Here is a 12265-nt window from a genome sequence, read left to right as displayed (position 1 = left end):
CCGCCTCATAGGTACTCGTTAAAATATCTGCAACAGGTACCCATAATGTGAAAGAGGGTATCATGATACCCGCACTGCTGATACCCACTTATTTATGAATTTATTTTTAATTAAATAATTTCTATATATTACATTTTTTATTATTTTATAATTATATATTATCTAACTTTGTATTATTTTATAATGAATTTTAGTAATTAAAATATATGATAAATTTAACATGTATATAAAATTTATTATTTATGTAATAATTATTTTATATGTATTGATTATTATAAAATGTATAAATATATATTGGAACTTAAACCTATGGGTACCCACAAATACCTACATGTGCGAGTACTTGTAAATAGTGCGGGTATAGGTATGGGAAAGCACTACCCATGTCCAGTCCACCAATTATCATCCCTAATCCCGAATGAAAATCATCTGTCCCAAAATTTGGTGTTCCATTGTATATTAATCCCATCAAAATGTATCAACTAATTAAGAAAAAAATCATAAAAACAGAAAATATTTTGTTTATTACTTATTGTTATGAAATTGGCTTGGTATATGAAGACAAATTTTTTAAAAACATGTGATCCTACTTCAAATGATGCTTTTTCATAAGTAAAGTAGGAAACAAAGGAAAAGAAAGAAATGGCTGATGATGTGTTACTTAATTAAATAAAAAAATTATAAAAATATAAATTAATATTCTATATTACTTATTTGATGTAGTATTAGATAGAGAGATAGAAAAAGTGTAAGTTAAATTATATTACCCCCATTCTACCTCCAGTTATATCGGGGCTAGAAGAGGTTGGAGGTGTTGATCAAATTGTAGACTCTTCGATAAGTAATTCTATTATTGACTCGAATGTTCGGTCTGCTAACCTCCTTCACTTGAAAAATAGTATGCACACCACAAGCAAAATTTGGAGCTTAGGAAAGAGCTTGGCATTGTCATTTTATGGGTGTGAGGAGGTATTAATTACAAAAATTGCTGAATTGGAGGAAAGGGATAGGAGTGAGTTTACTCAATCCGACCTAAGGGATGTTGAAGGTAATCCATGATTTTTTTATCTTTAAATGTTAGATGATTAAGGAGTAGTGTGAAGAGAAGAGGGGTTAAGAGTATTATTTCGAAGAATGCTATTGATTTTGTTGGGATTCAAGAAACTAAATTGGAGGTTTGTGATGATTCTCTATGTTTTGGTTTATGGGGCAATAAGAATTGTGATTGGGAGTTCAGTCCATCGTCAGGAAGATCAGGAGGGATCCTAAGCTTATGGGATAGTAACAAATTTCAGAAAATTAGTGTTTACAGAGGAGTTGGATTCTTGGCGGTGTATGGAACTTGGTTGTCTACTCAGGTTCATTGCTGCCTAGTGAACATTTATTCCCCTTGTATTTTTTCTCTCAAAAAACAACTATGGGAGGAGTTACTATCCTTGAAAGGAATTGTGAGAGATGGTGTGTGGTGTTGTTTTGGAGACTTTAATGCAGTTAGAAGTGCCTCAGAAAGAAAGGGAGTTGAAGGAGTTTTCTCTTCAAGAGAAGCTAACCTCTTTAATGAGTGGATTGGAAAGATGGAGTTAATTGATCTCCCACTAATAGGAAGAAGTTTCACTTGGTATCATGCTAGTAATGGTTCAATGAGCAGACTTGATCGTTTCCTTTTGTCTCCTGATTGGAACTTGGCTTGAGCAGACTCATCTCAATGGGCTCTTATTAGAGAATTCTCTGATCATTGCCCTGTTGTGTTAAGATATAAAAAAATTGGACAGAGGTCCTAGCCCCTTTAGGTTCAATAATTGTTGGTTGCAACATCATACTTTTGAGAACCTGGTGATAAATAAGTGGGAGAACTCGAATGTTGTGGGTTGTAGGGCTTTTGTTCTTAAAGAAAAGTTGAAGATTTTAAAAGAAGCTATCAAAGCTTGGAATAAAAAGATTTTTTGTTGTATTGATACAACTCTGAGTGTGTTATCTAGAGACATCCAAGCTCTTGACTTGATTGGTGAAACTATTTCTCTAGATGATGTCCAAGTTGTAGAAAAGAAGAATCTAACTGCTGAGTGGTGGAAAACAGCAAATTGGAGGGATAATCTTTTGAGACAAAAGTCACGGAACAAGTGGTTAAAGGAGGGGGATGCTAATACTAGCTTTTTTTATGCTTGTATAAATAATAGAAGAAGAAGAAATCAGATCCATGGAGTGTGGATAAATGGATTATGGTGTGAAGAGGAAGATCATATTAGAAGTGGTGCCTCGAATTATTTTAAGAAATTGTTTACGCAAGTGCATTCGCCAAAGCCCATCCTTGCTGGTGTTGTGTTTAGTATGATTTCAGATTCTCAAAGGACTTCTCTCGACTTACCCTTTTCGGAGGAGGAGGTCAAATTGGCAGTTTGGAGTTGTGATGGGGATAAGAGCCCTAGTCCTGATGGTTTTAATTTCAAAATTTTTCAGACTTTTTGGGATACGATTAAAAAAGACATTATTCTTTTTGTGGGGGAATTTCAGCGTTCTGGAAAGCTTTCTAGGGGTCTAAATGCTTCCTTCATAGCTTTGATCCCTAAGATTAATTGTCCTACTAAGTTCCAGGATTTCCGACCCATATCTCTAATTGGTTCGTTGTACAAGACTTTGGCGAAGATTATGGGAAGTAGACTGAAAGGGGTGATGGGTTCTATTATTAGTTCTTCTCAGTCAGCCTTTATCCAAGACAAGTATATTCTTGATGCAACTGTGGTGGTTAATGAAACAATTAACTCGACTATGAGGAATAAAGATGGGTGTCTTCTGCTGAATGTGGATTTTGAGAAAGCTTACGACTCTGTTGACTGGGGCTTCTTGAATTATATGTTGTCCAGATTTGGTTTTTCTGATAAGTGGAGGAGGTTGATTAATGCTTGTCTTTGTTCTACTTCTATGTCTGTTTTAGTCAATGGTACCCATTCTGATCAGTTCTCTGTTTCATAGGGTATTAGGCAAGGTGATCATTTGGCTCCTTTTCTTTTTCTTTTGGTTGCAGAAGGCTTTGCTGGTTTAGTCCGAAATGCTAGAAGATTAGGGATGCTTGGGTACAAAATCGGTAGGCAGGAGGTCGAAGTATGTGATCTTCAGTTTGCGGATTATACAATTTTGGTGTGTAAACCAACTGTGTCAAACTTGTGGTGCATCAAATTTATTCTGAAGTGTTTTGAATTAGCCTCGGGTATGAAAGTGAACTACCAAAAGAGTTCTTTATATGGTATTGAGGTGTCTGAATCTTTCTTGGCAGATGGGATGTTTTTCTTGGCTTGTAGAACTGGCACTCTTCCCTTTCTCTACTTGGGGGTACCGGTGGGGGCTAATCCTAGAAGACTTGAGACTTGGCAAAACACTATTGATGTGGTTACTAAAAGACTTGTTTTGTGGAAACATAAGCATATTTCTCTTGGTGGAAGAGTAATTCTTCTAAATTCAGTACTTGCCAATATTCCTACTTATCTGCTTTCTTTGTATAAGGCTCCTAAAAAGGTCTTAGCAAAACTAGTGAATTTGCAAAGGCGTTTTCTTTGGGGTAACAAGAGAGGTGGTAAAGGTATTGCTTAGGTTTCCTGGGCGGAGGTTTGTAAGCCTAAATCTCTTGGTGGCTTGGGTGTTAGAGACTTGGCTCGTTCAATGATGCTTTGCTGGGGAAATGGAAATGCCGTAGACTTCAGGATAAGGAGGCGCTTTGGGTTAAGGTGGTTAACTCAAAGTATGGAAATACTATATATTTCTCATCTTCGGCCAATTCTTCTAGATGGTGGAAGGATTTGTGTAAAGTTGATTCTTCAGTTGGCTTTATGGGAGGATGGTTTGATGAGAAAATTTGGAGGGTCATTGGTGATGGATCTCAAACTCGTTTTTGGTTAGATATTTGGGTGGGAAATCATAGCTTGAAAGAGGTCTTCCCTAGACTTTTCACTTTAGCTCTAAATAGAGAGGCTTTTGTGGCGGATTGTGGTGATTGGTGTGATGATGTGTGGAAGTGGGAGGTGGTTTGGCGTAGGGATCTACTTGATAGAGAAAAGAATATCATTGAGAACTTGTATGCCTTGATTCAAAATCACTCTTGCAAGAGGGCTATTGCAGACAGTTGGGGCTGGAGTTTGGATGCATCTGGGAGATACACTATCAAGTCCGCTTATCTCAGTCAAGTGGACCAAAGTACTTCTCCTTTAAGTAACTTGTTAAAAAATTGTTAGATTAATTGTGTTCACTCAAAAATATGTTGTTTTGTTTGGAAGCTCATTAGACAGAGAATTCCTGCAAAGGTAGAATTACTTAAAAGGAAGATTATTCAGAGGATTGAGGACATTAATTGTGCTATTTGTTTGAACCATGCGGAATCTGTTGATCATTTGTTTATTTCTTGTGATGTTGCTTCTGCTGTGTGGAGAGGAGTTTACTCTTGGCTACAAGTCTCCATTCAACTTCCAAATTCGATTCGGGAATTCTTAGTAATGCATGATGCTCTTAGACCGAAGGTAAAATGGGCAAGTTTGTGGAGGATGGTATGGTTCACTGTCGTTTGGCCCATTTGGATTATGAGGAATGAATTGATCTTTTCCAACAAGGCTATGAATTATGTGCATATTTTGGATTTAATCCAAGCTAGGTCTTGGTCGTGGTTTCTCTCTAAAATTGCTTCAACTTCTCTTGTGTTTGCTAATTGGTGTAACGATCTAAAAACTTGTATTATATTAACTTCTAAAAAGATCAATATTTGATCTTTGTCTTGTATTGGGTTAGCACCATTTGTGCTGCTTTTAATACAATTTGGTTAACAAAAAAAGATAGAGAGATAGAACCATAGTTTTATTGAGATAGAGAATATCATGTTATTAAGCCAAAATAATAAAATACTAAAAATAATTTAGCTATCTAAACCCATGATAGAACCCTTCCAACTGCTGGACACACTCCACTGGTCGGAGTTGGCCACCGACGACGGCACCCCATTGCCGCACTTTGCCACCGTCCTCACACTCTCTATCAACGCCTCCGTCCTCGACTCCTGTGACAAAATCTCCGATAGCTTCTCCGGGCTTATTACTAACTTCACCTTCCACACTCCGCTGCTGTTATACCTCGGAAACACTTCAGTCTCCGACCACATCTTGTTGTTGCTATTATTCCTATCACACATAGAAAGACGGTAAGGTGTTAAGGTTGCAGCGGCGGCGGTGGCGGTGGCAGTGTTAGTTAGTTGTGTGGTAGGGTTGATGAGAGGGAGGAGGTAATAGACTTCACCACCATGAAGCTCTTGGTTGTTTGGGAGTGGTTGAGAGAATAGTTGCGTGGTGATGCTCTTGTTCTGGAAGATTCCATGGCCTGGGAACTCTTTGGTTATGCACTCCACGGTTATGGGAGAGTGGAGCTCCATGATGCCTCCGTTTGAGGTTACCACCTTCACCATCATGTCTTCCAAGGTTTCATGATGATGGTACCCTTTGAACACACAGTTACCCATTGTTAAAACTATGAATATATGGCTGCTGGATATATTGTTGTGCACGTGAACTTAGAGTTTGAAGTTTTGATGGTGTGTGTGGTTAGTTAATAGGGTTTGGTTTTGGGTTTGAATGGTGATGAGGGAGGAGTGATGAGGAGTTTTCTTGAGGTTTCTTGTTCATGGTAATATAGGATGACTAGCTGACACAAAAGGCATCAAATCCGTTTCTTCTTTGTGATCCGGAACCTGTACATTGTTTTGGAGGTATCAGGTTATGGCATTGATTGGTGGGTTTTATTGTGGGGTGGCCCCACTTGGCTTGTTTTATTTGGAAGGAAAGAACTTACTAAGGATTGTTAATCCTAAACCGTGTCATTCGGGTTGAGAATATTATGCTCGGTTAGGTTTAGGAGTCTTCTTGGCTCAGTTTAGAAGTAGAAGAAAAAAATATGGACATAAGTTGTGGTTTGACTCAGCATGGTTAACATTTATGATACCTTTCACAAAAGATGATATTCAAACAAGATAAGATTACTATATGCAATAACAATTATAAAAAAAATACAAATTTGGACTCTTCCTCAAAATATTTAAATACCTGGGACTTCAAATCCAGACAATTCATCAAATATTATATTAATATAAAATAATTACAAAGGAAATTTAAAAAAAATGAAACAAAACAAATAAAGACAATAACTAATTATACATTGGAATTAAGATAAAATATTGAATTAAACTCAATCCGAGTAAGAAAAAAAATTATTATACATATCACCATTAATCAAAGCCATAAAATAGAATTGTTGTATATGATTAAATAGAATTGTTGTATATGATTAAATAGAATTTTTTTAAAAATGAGGCAAAAATAGATCATTCCATAAACCCTAGATGGGTCGCATATAAAACGAAATATAAGCTGTCAACGATCGGGGATAATGATTCACATGCTCATGGACTTTTGTTATTCTTAGATGTTATTATTCTACTGAGTTCACTTCAGATTCTCTCCATTTTCATTAATTCAAAGGGTTTTGTCCATTTTACCTTTGCTTTTAGAAAGAGGACCCACTTTTCACCGACGGATATATAAAGATGAGTGGGTGCTGTAAAGGCTTCAATATTAAAATGAGGGTTCAATAAATTAAGTAGCTAATAATAGCAGGTGGTTTTAGTATGAGGAAGCTTGGTGGAGGATGAGGGTAGGGCCACACAAAGAGATGGTAGGATAAAAGGATTGTGAGTGATCCTAATGATAATGAGAGTTGAACAACATTGATTCCAACCAGTCAAAATGAGAATCCTTGGTGACCATAGGTATGTTTTTGGCTCTCATTGTGCCATGAAATAGCTAGACAGCATGTGCAGGTTGTGATACCAGAACCTTGGTTTGGCAACTGCTTGAGACCCACTTATATACGATGTATAATTGACAAAGTTTGGTTATTTTGAATACCAAAGTTTTCTTATTGTATTTGTATACACCTATTTTCATTATTGTTGTCCAAATTTTTATGTCAGTTTAACATATTTCCTAATTGAGACGCCCACCAATTTCTTAAAATTCAGGAAGGTACACAAGAGGTCATATATAAACTGATGTTGGATCACTAATTCTGAATCTTTGGCTGGGAAAATTACAATAATATAACCTTGTTAAGATATGATCAAATATTAAAATACCTTTGTATTAATTTTTAAGATTATAATCTATTATTTACCAATGATGTAAAAACCGTACCGTACCGGCTAGTTCGATCGGAAAACCAGCGAATCGGGCCCCTAACCAGTACGGTACAGATGTTGAACCAGTCAAGTATCAAAACCAGTGAACCAGTCGGTATTTGACTAAACCGACCGGTTTAATTTATAGATATATATATATATATATATATAAATTTTTTTTAAAACTTAAAATCTTATTACAATGTGACACATCTTTCCAACCTTTCTTCAACACTTCAAAGGCACATACTTCTGATGCATATTTAGATTACATCTTTTGGTTTCTAACATTCGTGTATAATCTCAGTGACATTTGTGTAATCTTGGAGTATTGTTTGAAGATATGATTTGGTATAAAAATATAATCTCGATATGAGACAACTTTGACTCATTGGTGTTAAATGTTAAAATTCTAAATTTATTTGTTTTGTAGAGTGAATTGTGAGCTTGTGTCATTTATTTATATTTTGCGGCTATTAAGTGATATTTTTAGATTGATATATGTTTTGTAATCTAGACTTTAAATTTGTTAAAGACTTAAAGTTGTTTGTTTATGTGAATTTTGAGTAGATTATGAATATAGATTATAAATTTGAGTATCTACCTATTTGAATATTTTTTTGTCAAAGGTTTATATTTATATATAAATATAAGTAGGTAGGTATAGTTTAACTGACATGCAGTTTAATTACTGAACTATTGGTTGTACCATTGTATCACTATACCAGTACTCTGACCGATTTGATAATCGGTACAATTTTAAAAACACACTGTTATTTAAGGGTTTAACTAGTCCATTGGCGCATGAGTTTAAGGGTTTATTTGAGAGTTGAATTTTGGAGGAGACTAAATAAAAAGTTTATGAGCCATAAAATATACTTCTGAGATAACTCACGAGCCTCCCATTTCCCTTCATTTCCCTCCAAAAATCAACTCTAAAAAAACCCCAAGTAGCTAGGTAATTGAAAGAGGAACTTAGCCATATATTGTAGAGGAAGTTTTTCGATTCTCTTTACCTTTTCCCTATCTAGCATTGTGACAGCCCTACAACGTAACTTTCGGTGATACTTGATTACAAATTGAAACTTGGCTAATAATGATGAAATCTGGTGGATTAAAGCAGTTCTTAGTATTGCCATATCAGTGTCTTTACCCTAGAACAAAAGGAACTAAGGTCCGTTAGTTTAGGTTCATCACGTTTGGACAAACTTTTCTAATTCTATGAATAGCATTGAAATGTTATAAAAGGGACTTTTTTACAAGAAATAATGCTAGCAAGGATCTTAAGAATGCCATGATTATATTATAGGCTAGAATATTTCCCTCATCATTCTTTTCTCAAGATTAGATTAAATTTAAGCAATTGCATCAAGTTGCTTTTATATGTCTTAAGACATATATGTTTATGATCTACCCATTTATGTAGAGTTAGAATGGTCTAAACTACACCCTTTTACTAGTCAATGAAAATGCCCAAGTCACCACACTTAATTTTAATGCCAATAGTGATTTCCAATATGGATTTAATATGCATATACTGAGACAGTTTAAATATTTTTTACACTGTTAATAAATCATCTACCATTGATTTGTTAACCATCATTGGTGGATGATATGCTGACAATGTAAAAAACTTTACACATCAGTACATAGATTTTAAACTATTCCAGTATTTATCAATCACATAAATAAATATTCTAGGAATCATCAAATATCATTCAATCAATTTTCATAAATAATTGGAAGACAAATGTAGAAAACAATTTCGCTTTCACATAAATATATATTCACTTTTTATTGGAGTACTGAATATATTGTGTTCAAATCTAAGTATAAATATGATTCAAGTAGTTGAAATGATTAAGTTGTTACATACTATCAATACCGCAAATAATGTGACACAAGCACTTTAACTTAAAAGGTATAATTCCTATATGTACCAAAAGGCCACTTCCATTAATGTCTGCACACACTAATTATTTAATTATAAGCATAGTTTTTGTGAGATGGTCCAATCTATTCGTAGGATTATATGCAACACATGATAATCTAAGGTTTAGTTGAACTAATTAATTGCATAACGGCATTATAATCATGGAGAGTCTTATTCTTCTTTTGAAAGGACAATCATGGAGAGTTGAAATAACTTAAATTTCGAATTTGCTGTTGAAAGCACTATCTCACGGGCTAGCTTTATTCATTACATGTAAGCTTACATAACTATATATATATCATAGTATATCATTATAACGATTTCCTTTTCCCCTCTTTTTTCTTTCTTTTTTTTCCTGGGTTTTTCCCTTTCAAAACTCAGTAGTGTTACAGTTTTTGTTGGGTTGTTTTTTTGGTAGCCGAGCCAATGTGTAAAGAAGTGCTTAATTGATGGAGTTCTTGTGAGTCCTTACTATATTTTCGTACACAATTGTGTGGCTCTTGGTGCAACTTAGAGACTAAGTAGACTTTTGTTCTCTTCATATTTTTATTGAATTTTTTCGGGCGTCTTTATTTGGGTTTAATATTAATTAACTTTCTTTGAGCACATATAATATAAGTGATGTCTTCAAGTTTTGAACCTTATTCTGTTCGTGCTGGAAGTATCTTAGTTGTGCAATCACATTGCATATTTACATTTTATATATAATAATGGTGGGTGAATTTAGGTAATCAATAGTGATAAATCACGTCATAGCATATTAGTGATGTATGGGTCTACATCTTCTACATAATTACTCCTTTGTATTATTTTATATGTCAGAATATATTATTAGTCAAAAAAATATTTAATAACAATAATTTAAAATTAAATATTTTTTTCAAAATAAAGTGGTCTTCCATTATATTTTTCATCAGTAGCTAATAACTTTCTTCGGTAAGTGAGGGCTTTAGTTTTAGTATTTTTTTATTCCATTACTTTTTCTCATACAATTCTATTTCGTTTGAACTCATCAAAAGTTATATTTAACCTCGCTTTTATTTTCTAAATGTCTTATTTACCAACTTTTAACTCATTAAATCTCCATATTATCCTTACTTTTGCTGTCTTCTTCCTCGAAATTATCTATCAATCCAAATATCCTTTACCACGATCTTCTTCCTCATATCTTCTTTGTTCTTCTCCTTTCTGGTCCAAACCCATTGTGGATTTATCCTCACAAAAAACTCAGATCATAGAGATCCACCCCACCACCTTCATAATTTGAAAAACATAGCCTTAGGCTCAAAACCTTTATTCACCATCATCCTACGCAGTTTCTACCAAGCCACTACTATTTTTAATGAGATACAGCAATTTATTGCAAGACACTACATTCCATCATTCATAGCTCATTGTTGTTGAGTTATGGTTTCTTCTTCTTTAACTGATAGTCTAAGTCTATAAGACAATGCATTCTTCTTGTGCACTTGGGTGGTGTTTGGTGTCATAATTACCATCCCTAAACACCCCACTATCAACTATCCGACTATCTGCCCGAGACTCTTCTTTTTATAGGGAAAAGATTAATTAAACACCACAAGAGTGTCCACCCATATACAACAATCACAATCACTAATGATTCTTACTATAAAGATGTTGAATACAAGACCAAGGACTAATATACCAATCAGCAAAAACAATACTATTAAGATCACTATTATAACAAATTAAAATTAGGTTCAAGATGGCACCTAGATCAAATACATGATATGGGTATAACTGGCCTCATGATTAGAGAAAATAGCATCAAATTGCTCCTCATCAACCAACTAGACCACAAAGTTAGTTGTAAACTAAAGCATTTACTACTACTTCATACCTTTCCGTATTTTATAAAATGAGTCATGCAACTCCAGCAGATCAAACTCAATGTTTGAATTCTGCTAATAAGAGATTTGAAACCAAGAATAAAAATACATCCAAACACTAGATGCAAAATCACCAATTACTAGAAGATGATCTAGGAACTCCAAATAATCCCTGCAAAAACACACTTAAACTCCTGTACTACGCTATTATCCATGATTGATTATATATATGTATGAAACTATGTAAACTAGCTAATAGTACTTCAAAGAGTAAATCAAGTGATGTACAACATGGAACAATTATTAAAGGGGAAACGAATATCGATGGATCATACGATTTGTCCATTATATTCAACATTGTCTAGAGTTTACAATTTACCACCAGATGTTCCAACTTTGTTGATAGTGAAAGGAGAATCTTTGGTGTGCATAAAAATTTATATTTTTACCATTTTATATTAAAATGTTACATTTTCTCCCCATTTAAACATGCCATTAGACTAGGATGTGGATATATGCTAAGAAAATAAATTTAAACATTTCATTAATATCTAAACTCATATTTAACTATTATCAATTTGTATTGACATGTTTCCAAGCATAATATAAGCAAATTATAAAGAGTAAAGATTTATTTTAGTTCGTTAAGATTTTCAAATTTCCTTGTACCAATTTCATTCTAAAACAATTGCAACTTAATCCCCAATTTTTTGTCATGACACATGTTAGTCCTTTTTTTTGGTTTTCCACATGTATCATCGCACCGGAGACAATCATGTACGAGCCAAGAACATCCACATGTACGTGAGGCTAACTCTTCTAGCGAACATTTTTTTCATCCATAAAATTCGAACCTAAGACATTGCTTAAGGAAATCAAATCACTTGAACAAACGCATGTTCATGTCCTTCTTTCACTCTGGGTACCTTTCATAATTTCCATGCTATAAGTTTAAATTGTACTAAGCAAAATGATTTTGTTTCACGTTTTATATTTAAAAAATGAATCAGATCATCAAAATATTGCATTTCATGGATCATTTCAAAAAATTTCCAACAAACCCCAACTAAGACAATATTTTCTAGTGTAATTCATTTTTTAATGACATCCCTAGGCATATGCCCTTCTATTATAGTTAGCAAACCCAAGATAAAATAATGGAGGCTAATGTTATTATGGGGGAAAATAGTGACTAAGTTGATGATTTGATTTTTTTATCTAAGACGTAATCTAGATGAAAATATGATATGTTTCTTCACTCGTTCATAAACTAAACCCGTT

The 12265-nt window shown here is 34.0% G+C and overlaps 2 protein-coding genes across 2 annotated transcripts; one reads left to right on the top strand and one right to left on the bottom strand.

Annotated features, from left to right (window-relative positions):
* Positions 310 to 4223, top strand: LOC109359661. Its single transcript, XM_019604358.1, has 8 exons — positions 310 to 364; positions 785 to 1048; positions 1162 to 1358; positions 1492 to 1579; positions 1696 to 1774; positions 1875 to 2938; positions 3023 to 3510; positions 3639 to 4223. The coding sequence occupies exons 1-8, from the start codon at positions 310 to 312 to the stop codon at positions 4221 to 4223; spliced, it is 2820 nt and encodes a 939-aa protein (XP_019459903.1).
* On the bottom strand, positions 4875 to 5740 carry LOC109360013. The gene has a single exon (XM_019604750.1). The coding sequence runs from the start codon at positions 5489 to 5491 to the stop codon at positions 4895 to 4897; it is 597 nt and encodes a 198-aa protein (XP_019460295.1). The 5' UTR covers positions 5492 to 5740; the 3' UTR covers positions 4875 to 4894.

The sequence above is a fragment of the Lupinus angustifolius genome, chromosome LG11 (genome assembly GCF_001865875.1).
Source record: "Lupinus angustifolius cultivar Tanjil chromosome LG11, LupAngTanjil_v1.0, whole genome shotgun sequence".
In the NCBI taxonomy this organism is placed as follows: domain Eukaryota; kingdom Viridiplantae; phylum Streptophyta; class Magnoliopsida; order Fabales; family Fabaceae; genus Lupinus; species Lupinus angustifolius.
This window is presented reverse-complemented; position numbering and strand designations above follow the sequence as displayed.